The sequence below is a fragment of the Sphaeramia orbicularis genome, chromosome 19 (genome assembly GCF_902148855.1).
Source record: "Sphaeramia orbicularis chromosome 19, fSphaOr1.1, whole genome shotgun sequence".
NCBI classification, from domain to species: domain Eukaryota; kingdom Metazoa; phylum Chordata; class Actinopteri; order Kurtiformes; family Apogonidae; genus Sphaeramia; species Sphaeramia orbicularis.
The window spans coordinates 11,631,163-11,643,765 of record NC_043975.1 but is presented as its reverse complement, the minus strand read 5'-3'; the positions used below and the strand labels follow the sequence as shown (position 1 = coordinate 11,643,765).

General features: G+C 32.4%; 1 protein-coding gene across 1 annotated transcript in view; it reads right to left on the bottom strand.

Annotated features, from left to right (window-relative positions):
- The window catches only part of LOC115410479 (testican-2), a 190,633-nt gene that overhangs the window by 29,841 nt on the left and 148,189 nt on the right, over positions 1–12,603 (bottom strand). Inside the window, 2 exon segments of the mRNA XM_030122132.1 lie at positions 5,347–5,461; positions 10,708–10,816. Of these exon segments, the coding sequence (XP_029977992.1) occupies positions 5,347–5,461; positions 10,708–10,816 (224 nt within the window).

Sequence of the window (12,603 nt, the reverse complement as noted above, 5' to 3'; positions counted from 1 at the left end):
TAAAAATACAGTAATTTTCCATAATTAAAATACAGTTTCTTGCCCTAACTTTACATGAGATTTTGCATATTTTTTGGACTTTTTAATGTTTAATAAAGAATATTTTCATGTATTAAAACAATTAAATTACCTATAAATATATATTTAAATAATTTTCAATGAGACTAAGTTGTACAATCCACTGATAAAAACTGTATTTGGACAGTTTATCAGTGCTTATACATGTTATACATTCACAAAAATACATTTATTCAACATTTTTGTTGTGAAACCTCCCATAATTACACAAGATATTTGTCAATTAACAAACAAGTCTTGTTAAACTTACAGAACAAATACTTCTTTTACAGTTAACTGTCAGTCATTTTACATCATTTTATTTATTTATTTTTTTTACAGTATTAAACTTTAAATTAACACTTTAATCTCATGAATAGAAAAGAAATATTTATGAAATTAAGGTACATTTGCAAATGTATTTTAACTGTATTTTTCTGTGAAAAAAGAAAAAAAAATCTTTTAAAAAATGGAAATTTTACGGTTCTTCACAGTTACAGTTTTTTCCTGTTCTTTTACATTTGACATGTAAAATCACAGTCTATTTTTATCATTTCATTGATATTTTCCTGTATCTTGAAAATACAGGAAAAATCTGTAAAATAAACAGTGAAAATTCTGTTAAATTACAGATTTTTTTTTTTACAGTGCACTTTATATCATATCAGGTTGTATGTGAATTGAATTGAAACACAATTTTTTAATGAAAGTGTTTCATTTAAAAATGGCGAAAATGATAAAAAAAAAAAAGACCCCAAAAACTGAAATATCCTTAACTTTTTGTTTGTAGTGTATTTGTTCATGTTATGTTCAAGTACAATTAGTAGCTGTAAACATTTTCATTACGGAATTTTACTTTTTTCACTCAAAAGTTCTTATCCTATTATTTACATTATTTTACTGGTCTGGCCCACATGGCAAAAAAAAAAGCATAAAAAAATAGTAATATTCCGGCAGCAGGGGTGCCAAAAAAATATTGTAAAATAACGGAAAATAATTATCTCATAAAAATATTGTGAAATTATGATACATTTGCAAATGTATTTTAACTTTTTTCACTCAAAAGTTCTTATCCTATTATTTACATTATTTTACTGGTCTGGCCCACATGGCAAAAAAAAAAAGCATAAAAAAATAGTAATATTCCGGCAGCAGGGGTGCCAAAAAAATATTGTATAATAACGGAAAATAATTATCTCATAAAAATATTGTGAAATTATGATACATTTGCAAATGTATTTTAACTATTTTTCTGTGAAAAAAGAAAAAAATTGTTTTTAAAAAATGGAAATTTTACGGTTCTTCACAGTTACAGTTTTTTCCTGTTCTTTTACATTTGACATGTAAAATCACAGTCTATTTTTGTTATTTCATTGATATTTTCCTGTATCTTGAAAATACAGGAAAAAACTGTAAAATAAACAGTGAAAATTTGGTTAAATTACAGATTTATTTTTTTTACAGTGCACTTTATATCATATCAAGTTGTATGTGAATTGAATTGAAACACATTAAAAAAAAAAAAAAAGTTTTATTTACAAATGGCAAAAATGACAAAAAGAAAGACCCCAAAAAATGAAATATCCTTAACTTTTTGTTTGTAGTGTATTTGTTCATGTTATGTTCAAGTACAATTAGTAGATGTGAACATTTTCATTACGGAATGTTACTTTTTTCACTCAAAAGTTGTTATCCTATTATTTATATTATTTTACTGGTCTGGTCCACACGGCAATAAATAAATAAATAAATAAACAGTAATATTCCAGCAGCAGGGGTGCAAAAAAAATATTGTAAAATAACGGAAAATAATTATCTCATAAAAATATTGTGAAATTATGATACATTTGCAAATGTATTTAAACTATTTTTCTGTGAAAAAAGAAAAAAATTCTTTTAAAAAATGGAAATTTTATGGTTCACAGTTACAGTTTTTTCCTGTTGTTTTACATTTGACGTGTAAAATCACAGTCTATTTTTATCATTTCATTGATATTTTCCTGTATCTTGAAAATACAGGAAAAATCTGTAAAATAAACAGTGAAAATTCTGTTAAATTACAGATTTTTTTTTACAGTGCACTTTATATCATATCAGGTTGTATGTGAATTGAATTGAAACACATTTTTGTTAAATAACAACAGTTTTATTTACAAATGGCAAAAATGACAAAAAAAAAAAAAAAACAACAAATTACCCCAAAAATGAAATATCCTTAACTTTTTGTTTGTAGTGTATTTGTTCATGTAATGTTTGAATCCAATTAGTAGATGTAAACATTTTCATTTCGGAATTTTACTTTTTTCACTCAAAAGTTCTTATCCGATTATTTTTGTTATTTAACTGGTCTGGTCCACATGGCAAAAAATAAATGAATGAATAAATAAATAAATAAATAAATAAACAAACAGTAATATGCCAAAAAAAAAATTGTAAAATAACGGAAAATAATTATCTCATAAAAATATTGTGAAACTAGAAGCACTCGGAGAGCGCAGACCTCCGCCAAGGCTGATCAGTGGGACCCCCCGTGGGCCCCCCCACCCCCGATCACCCCCAAAAATGAATCATTTCTTCCTTATCCCATTTCCAACAAACCCTGAAAATGTCATCAAAATCTGTCCATAACTTTTTGAGTTATGTTGCACACTAACGGACAGACAAACAAACAGACAAAACATAACCTCCTTGGCGGAGGTAATTATGATACATTTGCAAATGTATTTTAACTGTATTTTTCTGTGAAAAAAGAAAAAAAATTCTTTTAAAAAAATGGAAATTTTATGGTTCTTCACAGTTACAGTTTTTTCCTGTTATTTTACATTTGACATGTAAAATCACAGTCTATTTTTACCATTTCATTGATATTTTCCTGCATCTTGAAAATACAGAAAAAATCTGTAAAATAAACAGTGAAAATTCAGTTAAATTACAGATTTTTTTTTTTTTTTTTTTACACTGTAACCTACAATCTACTTTCAAGACCACAAACCTATTTCATCACAAACATTAGGAGACGTGTAGTTTTTACTGGACAGAAACAACAGGAAAAACTGCAAATCTAAAAAAGAACTAAAGCTGTCAGACAAAAGCAGACACTAAACAGTACAACGGTGCCTGTGAGATACAGTAGAAGAGAAACAGAAGAATATATTCAGCTTGTCTTCTCTGGGTGTTTGTCAGATTGTGTCTGTTCTGGTTTTTGTTTCATCTCGTCATCTTTTTTTATCATGTAATGGGATTTCATGTTGTTACGTTTTAACTGCCTGTGCAAACTGCCCGTTCGATAGCGTCTTCTATCGATCGTTTGTGCTGTTCTTACGTTTCCCGGCACTTGTTTCCGCTCCTTTTAGCTTTCATCTGCTGTGTGTTTTCTCCTGTGATAACTTTGGATGCTGCTGTTTGATTGTTTTAATGGCTAATTTAACATGTGGTTAAGGGACGGAGGCTGCAAATGAGTCATTTGGCCTGAACTGGCTGCATTTACAGTGATGGTAATTAACATGCATTGGACCTAAATGTAAACAATAGCACAAATAAGGGATGGAAAATGACCCCGTTTCTGGATGTTTATATGAAGCCATAGACATAAAGATGTAAAGAATGAGAAGAAGAAAAAAGGGGGGGGGGGGGGTGGAGAGAATGAAGGAAGAGGAGGAGAAGAAAAAGGGGAAGATGAAGAAGACAGGGGTGACAAAGGAGAAGAAAGTGAAGAAGTAGGAAGAGTGGAAGAAGAAGAAGAGAAAGAAAAAGAAGAAGAAGAAGACAGGGGTGATAAAGGAGAAGAAAGTGAAGTAGAAAGAGTGGAAGAAGAAGAAGATGATGAGGAAGTAGAAAGAGTGGAAGAAAAAGAAGAAGATGAAAAAGGAGAAGAAAATGAGGAAGTAGAAAGAGTGGAAGAAAAAGAAGAAGAAGAAGACAGGGGTGACAAAGGAGAAGAAAGCGAAGAAACTGAAGGAGGTTCAAGAAGGAGAAGGAGAAAAAGAAGACAAAGAGGTAGATGATGACAGAAGAAACTGAAGGAGGAGAAGGAAAAGATGATGAAGACCATGACAAGGAGAAGAAGAAGAAGACAGGTGACAAAGGAGAAGAAAATGAGGAAGTAGAAAGAGTGGAAGAAGTAGGAAGAGAAGAAAAAGAAGAAGAAAGATGAAGAAGAAGAGGAGGAGGAAGAAGAAGATGAAGACAGGGGTGACAAAGGAGAAGAAAGTGAAGAAATTTAAGGAGGTGGAGGTTTAAGAAGGAGGAGGAGAAGGAGAAGTTGAGTAAGACCATGACAACAAAGGAGAAAAAAAGGAAGAAGTAGAAAGAGTGGAAGAAGAAGACAGGGGTGACAAAGGAGAAGAAAATGAAGAAGAAGAAGAAGAAGAAGAAGAAGAAGAAGAAGAAGACAGGGGTGACAAAGGAGAAGAAAGTGAAGAAAGTGAAGAAATTGAAGGGGGGGAGAAAAAGAGGTAGATGATGACAAAGAGAAGAAACTGAAGGAAGAGAAGGAGAAGATGAAGGAGAGGATGACGGAGGAGAAGGAAAAGATGAGGAAGACCATGACAAGGAGAAGAAAATGAGGAAGTAGAAAGAGTGGAAGAAGAAGAAGACAGGGGTGACAAAGGAGAAGAAAATGAAGCAGAGTGGAAGAAGAAAAAGAAGAAGATGAAGAACAAGAAGAAGGAGAAGAAGATGATGAAGATGATGAAGAAGAAGAAGAAGAAGGAGAAGAAGACATGTGACAAAGGAGAAGAAAATGAAGAAGCAGAAATAATGGAGGAAGAAGAAGAAGATGAAGAAGGAGAAGATGAAGAAGAAGATGATGATGAAGAAGAAGAAGATGAAGAAGAAGGAGAAGAAGACAGGTGACAAAGGAGAAGAAAATGAAGCAGAAAGAGTGGAGGAAGAAGAAGAATGTAAACAAGACAATGACAAAGATGAAGGAGGAGAAGAAAAAAAGTGGGAAGATGGAGGGAATGAAGGAAGAGGAGGAGAAGAAGGGGAAGATGAAGAAGACGGGTGATAAAAGAGAGGGAGTAGGAGGAGAAGAACAAGAAGAAAAAGAAGAATGTAAACAAGACAATGACAAAACAAAGGAGAGGATGATGGTAAAGAAGACGATGGAAAAGAAGAAACCGAAGAAGTAGAAGGAGGAGGAACGGCTAATTTAACATCTGGTGAAGGGACGTGACACACGACCCCTAAAAGTGTGTGTGGACAGGAGGAGGAGGAGGAGGAGGAGGAGGAGGAGGAGGAGGAGGAGGAGGAGGAGGAGGAGGAGGAGGAGGAGGAGGAGGGGCTTACCACGCTTTGTGTCGCTGTTGGAGATGGTGATGGAGGAGGTGGCACAGGGGCAGAAGCCAGAACACAGGACGTTCAGGTCTTTTCCAGTGAGGCAGGCCTGCTGCTCCAGCTTACACTGGAAACAAGTACACACACACACACACACACACACACACACACACACACACACACACAGAGGCATGAACGCACTTCAAATATTTATGGGGGTGACCGCAGGAGAAGAGATTGCTCATTCAGATGAGACGCTGCACTTAGAGAAAGGCACCCAGACTGAGCTGTCATCTTCTACTGTCTCCTCATGCAAGGTCAAAATTAAAAAGTATACATAAATCAATAAAGCGTCCTGGCAGCGGCCGGCGCACGCTGATGCCGCTCAAATCCACGTCAGTCATTAATCATATGGCGGTGTTCGGCCGTGCACCCGTCCTCCCGCCGACGGCTGATGAACTGTACGGCCCTGCTACGCCCACGTACGTGTCAGCGCAGCAGGAAACAGCACTTGACTGGACTCCTCTCATTATTTAAAGCCAGGACACGGCCACTTTCCATTTCTTTTCTGGGTTTTCACGGTGAAGGAATGCATTAGAACAGGGGTGTCGAAGTCAGTTTAGTTCAGGGGCCACATTCAGACCAGTGTGAATGAAAGTGGATCAGACCAGTATAATACTATCACAATAACCTAAAAATAATGACCAATCCTTGTTTTAATGTAAAAAAAAAACAGTAAAATTTGAACCGATTTTTATTGTCACTGTCACAGGAGCAATGAAAGTTTAGCAGCAAAAACATACACGACTGTATATAAAATATTAAATATACATATGCTACAACTAAAACTACTGAAATATACTGAAATATAGAAGTAGCAGTATACAGGGTGGGGAAGCAAAATTTACAATAAACATTTAGTTGTTTTTTCTCAGCAGGCACTACGTCAATTGTTTTGAAACCAAACATATATTGATGTCATAATCATACCTAACACTATTATCCATACCTTTTCAGAAACTTTTGCCCATATGAGTAATCAGGAAAGCAAACGTCAGAGTGTGTGATTTGCTGAATGCACTCGTCACACCAAAGGAGATTTCAAAAATAGTTGGAGTGTCCATAAAGACTGTTTATAATGGAAAGAAGAGAATGACTATGAGCAAAACTATTACGAGAAAGTCTGGAAGATACTATTAAAGAAGAATGGGAGAAGTTGTCACCCGAATATTTGAGGAACACTTGCGCAAGTTTCAGGAAGCGTGTGAAGGCAGTTATTGAGAAAGAAGGAGGACACATAGAATAAAAACATTTTCTATTATGTACATTTTCTTGTGGCAAATAAATTCTCATGACTTTCAATAAATTAATTGGTCATACACTGTCTTTCAATCCCTGCCTCAAAATATTGTAAATTTTGCTTCCCCACCCTTTAGACTAGTAGTAGAGCACTACTAAAACTCCTGAAATATACAAAAGCTAATTTTATACAACACATGAGAAATATGTACAACAAATAAGGATATATACAGACAACCACATAAAGTAAAATTAGCTACTAGGTCACACAAGATACTAAAAGGCATGTGAAAAAGGTACAGGATAAAATATTAACTCTACATATGCTACTACTAAAACTCCTGAAATATACAAAATTTAACTTTATGACAAATATGTACAACAAATAGGGATATATACAACCTGAAATAAGTGTGATTATCACAATATTCTACCTGTTACTAAATGTTTTGTGTATTTGTAGATCCACTATCATGTGTAAGTTAGAACCTAATTGCATTTTATTTATATTTTTCTAAAGAAATTTCAGGTTGTTTGTGGATGTTCATGTTATTCACATATTTAAAGGATAGTTAGTACATGTAAACACTGTAAAACAGGGGTGTCAAAGTCATTTTAGTTCAGGGGCCACATACACAAATATGAAGTAAAGTGGATCAGACCAGTAAAATACTATCATAATAACCTAATAAATATTTTTTCTTACTTGTTTTAATATAAAGATGTCAAATTAGAATAGATCTTTATTGTCACTGTCACAGGAGCAATGAAAGTTTAGTAGCAAAAACACTTTTATAAATAAATAAATAAATAAATAAATAAATAAAGACTAAAAATATCACACAAAATACTAAAAGGCATGTGAAAAAGGTACAGGATAAAATATTAACTATACATATGCTACTACTAAAACTCCTGAAATATACAAAATTTAACTTTATGACAAATATGTACAACAAATAGGGATATATACAACCTGAAATAAGTGTGATTATCACAATATTCTACCTGTTACTAAATGTTTTGTGTATTTGTAGATCCACTATCATGTGTAAGTTAGAACCTAATTGCATTTTATTTATATTTTTCTAAAAAAATTTCAGGTTGTTTGTGGATGTTCATGTTATTCACATATTTAAAGGATAGTTAGTACATGTAAACACTGTAAAACAGGGGTGTCAAAGTCATTTTAGTTCAGGGGCCACATACACAAATATGAAGTAAAGTGGATCAGACCAGTAAAATACTATCATAATAACCTAATAAATATTTTTTCTTACTTGTTTTAATATAAAAATGTCAAATTAGAATAGATCTTTATTGTCACTGTCACAGGAGCAATGAAAGTTTAGTAGCAAAAACACTTTTATAAATAAATAAATAAATAAATAAATAAATAAAGACTAAAAATATCACACAAGATACTAAAAGGCATGTGAAAAAGGTACAGGATAAAATATTAACTCTACATATGCTACTACTAAAACTCCTGAAATATACAAAATTTAACTTTATGACAAATATGTACAACAAATAGGGATATATACAACCTGAAATAAGTGTGATTATCACAATATTCTACCTGTTACTAAATGTTTTGTGTATTTGTAGATCCACTATCATGTGTAAGTTTGAACCTAATTGCATTTTATTTATATTTTTCTAAAGAAATTTCAGGTTGTTTGTGGATGTTCATGTTATTCACATATTTAAAGGATAGTTAGTACATGTAAACACTGTAAAACAGGGGTGTCAAAGTCATTTTAGTTCAGGGGCCACATACACAAATATGAAGTAAAGTGGATCAGACCAGTAAAATACTCTCAAAACAACCTATAAATAATGACTACTCCGTTTTAGTTTTCTTTTGTTTTTATGTAAAAAAGTCAAAATAGAATAGATCGTTATCTTCACCATCACAGGAGCAATGAAAATCAGTTTAGCAGCAGAAAAAGACTATATAAGAATATCACACAAAGTACTACAAAATGTAAGCATGTGAAAAAGCTACAGGATAAAATATTATCTATATATATGCTATTACTAAAACTACTGAAATATAGCAGTGGAGTGGAGTAGACTAGTAGTAGAGTACTACTAAAACTCCTGAAATATACAAAAGTTAACTTTATGACAAATATGTACAACAAATAAGGATATATACAACCTGAAATAAGTGTGATTATCACAATATTCTACCTGTTACTAAATGTTTTGTGTATTTGTAGATCCACTATCACGTGTAAGTTAGAACCTAATTGCATTTTATTTATATTTTTCTAAAGAAATTTCAGGTTTTTTGTGGATGTTCACATATTTAAAGGATAGTTAGTACATGTAAACACTCAAACTCATTTTAATTCAGGGCAAGGTTATTATCCTTAATGAAAACTAACAAAAAGACGACAACTAGAATTGTAAAAACATTTTCGTTAACTGAAATAAATAACTAGAATTCAAAGAAAAAAAACATTAAAACTAACTGAAACTGTATTGTGTGTTTACAAAACTAACTAAAACGTAAAAAAATTATGGATAAAATTCCCTTCGTTTTCGTCTTTGTCAGTGTCAGATTGACATGAAATCGATTTATTTCCCTCGAGCAATTTTAGCTGCTGGCACCATATGATATTTAACAGTCCGTCACTTGTCGTTTACAGTCGTCTTCTCATTCCCACTCTACCTGGAAACATGGAGACTAAAGTTGGGAGAAAGCAGCAGAGTCCTGTCTGGGATTTATTTGAATTCGACGGCGAAGAAGAGAAAAGATTTGAAAAAAACTAAAACTAAACTAAAACTAAGCCTTTAGAAAATAACGAAAACTAATATAAACTAGCAAACCTGCTCTAAAAATGAATTAAAATGAACTGAATTAGAGAGAAAAAAGTCAAAACTAAATAAAACTAAACTATAATGAAAAATCCAAAACTATTAGAACCTTGGTTCAGGGCCACATACAATTCTTTATAACCTCATGTGGGCCAGAGTAGTAAAATAAAACAATGAAAAATGAAAAATTACATGATGAAAATGCTTGGATCTATGAACTATCCTTTTAGAAAATGTGAATAACATGAACAACCTGAAAATTCTTGTGAAAAATAAGTGCAATTTTAACAATATTATGTCTTTACACTAAAACAAAGAGGGAAAATTTGGAGTTATCGTTACACTGGTCAACAACAAATTTATTGTTTAAGTTTTTTGAGCTGATTTAGGATAATTTTGGTGTGCTGAATCCAAAAATCACATTAATTTTGCTCAATCAGGTCAACTTTCTGAACTATGCTACATATTGGCTTTTTAACATTTCTGCTTACATTTATGGGCATTTTCACATCATATGATACAAAATTCTTTCATATTTCTTGCAATAAACAAGTTCTGAAGATTTTACTTTTGCCAATTTATGATTAATGTTTTTTTTAATATTACAGGTGAATGAAATGGCTTCGACTAGAAGATCTTGCAAAAAATAAGCCTGACGTATTCTGCTGCATCTGCGGTGAATACACCATTGTACCTAACAGGAATCCTGTTAGAAAATGATTTTTTTTTTCTCTTAAAACCTATTCTGGGTGAGAACTATATAAAAAATCAACTAATAAAGTCACAAAAATATAATCAATTTTGTGAGAAGATCCAATTTTTCAGAATCAAATTAGCAAAAAAAACCTGACCTGATTGAGAAAAACAGACGTCATTTTTGGATTTAGCGGTGCAAAATGGTCCTAATTCAGTTGAAAAAACCTAGACAACTTGCAAAAAATATTTTTTTGTAACCCAGTGTTATTAATAAGTTATTATGGTTAATATTTTACCAGCCCAATTCACTTGAGACAAAAGTAGAGCTTTATATGACCCCTAAATATCTTTGGTTTAATTTGTGCATTTCATAAATTCATTCCACAGGCCAGGTTGGACCCTTTGGCGGGCCAGTTTTGGTCCCCGGGCCACATGTTTGACACCCCTGCATTAAAAGGTAAAAACAAAAAAAAGAGGCAGATCCAAAAGAAAAGACAAGAAAAGGTAGTGAATGCATTCAGGGAGGTTGTTTTTCTTTCTTTTCTTTACCTCGGAGGCGTAGTTGTGTCCGTCAGAGCCGCATACAGGTGAGGAGGCGGCCACGGGACATGGCTTACAGCTGCTTTCATGGACGTCCAGCTGCCCCGACTGTTTGACTCTGGAAAAACAAAAACAGAAATAGCCGAACGGTGGAGTCAACAAAATGTGTAAAAGAAGGATTTTCTCTCTCTACCTCTTGTGCTATATACTCCACCAACTGCCCTGAGCGTTCTTTTTTTACTGCAAATAGGCGACAAAGGAAAAACCAACATAAAGAGTCTTAGAAAGGTGCTTCAATATGCAATATGCAAAAACAGCCCCGACTACAAATGTTCATAAATATAATCGAATTGTCTTGTACTAAGCAAAAAAAAAAAAAAAAAAAAAAAAAACTTTTCCTAATGGGGTAAGCACATTTTGGTTCTTAAAAATAAAAGTTGAAAAGTTGTTCAAGAGGTTTCTGTCTTATTCACCTGCAGAGATATTACGACAACTGTTGATTTATTTTAACCCATAAAGACCCAAACTGCCACTGGTGACAACAACAACAACAACAACAACAACAACAACAACAACAACAACAACTACAATAATAATAATAATAACCCTCTGGTATCCCGTCCAGCAAGGCCCTTACTAAGCACCAAGTGTGCCTTTTCGGCGCACTTGTGGAATAATGTCATAAAATTTTTCATGCAGTTTGTTTTTAATTCTTTTACACTTTTTTCTATTTCATCAACTTGAGCTATAAATAAAAATACCAAATACTCAATAATTGCCACATTTTTTAACCCTTTAAATGCTGTGTTTGTAATGTAAACAAACCATTTTTTTGGATGCAAAAAACACACACAAAATTTTTTTTTTCAATATACTACATAAAAAGTGGATCACATATTATTTGATTTTTTCATCCTGGCATATGTCAGTGATTAACTTCAACATTGGTTAATTTGCATTATTATTTTTGGCGCTAGGTCAAATGTTCAAAAATACTAGCATCTGTCACCAAGTGTGCGTAAAATGCACACCTATAAATCAAACTATTAAATATTATATATTGGTTTATTTTTCTGCTCTAATTTGATTTTATTTTTGTAACTCAAGGTCAGCCCTAATCATACATATCAAGTGGAAGAAATAGTGCATTTTAGGCACACTTGGGAGACAGATGCTAGTCTTATAATTTTCTTTTGTTTACAATGTGTAAAATTTAGTTGGTGGCCAGAATTTTAAAGATCATGCAAAAATGAACAACTTTTGAATTCTAACCTTATTTAAATTGTGAAAAATAATATGAAGTTTTTTAAAACGAAATGCAAAGTGTGCCTAAAAGGTGCACCTGGATACCGGAGGGATAATAATAATAATAATAATAATAATAATAATAATAATAATAATAATAATAATAATAATAATAATAATAATAATAATAATAAATTGTATTTATGAGCACTTTTCAGGACATCCAAGGACACTGTACAGCAGAGGATAAAACAGACTATGCATAAAATACAAAGAAGTAAACAAATAGATAAAAGAAAAATTGCAATACATAGAAATGAGAATGCAAAACCATCTACTGATCTAAAATGTTTAATAACTGTTGTTCAATTCATCCTATCAATCCAAATAATTGGTGTAAACTACAGTTATTCATCTTTTCATGGTCATCAGATATGACCCATTTGGACGTTCAGAGGCTCTGTAGTTACCATGGAAACACTGTCATCCTCTACAACACTGATTCACCAGTAAAACCCATGGAGTTGGATCAATGACAGTGGATGGAGACACTTGGTTTATGTTCATTTAATGAGAAATTGGATAGAAAAAGACACTTTTTCTTCAGTTTTCCATGTTTTGATATAATATTTTTGGATTTTATGCTGAGCTTGTATGAAC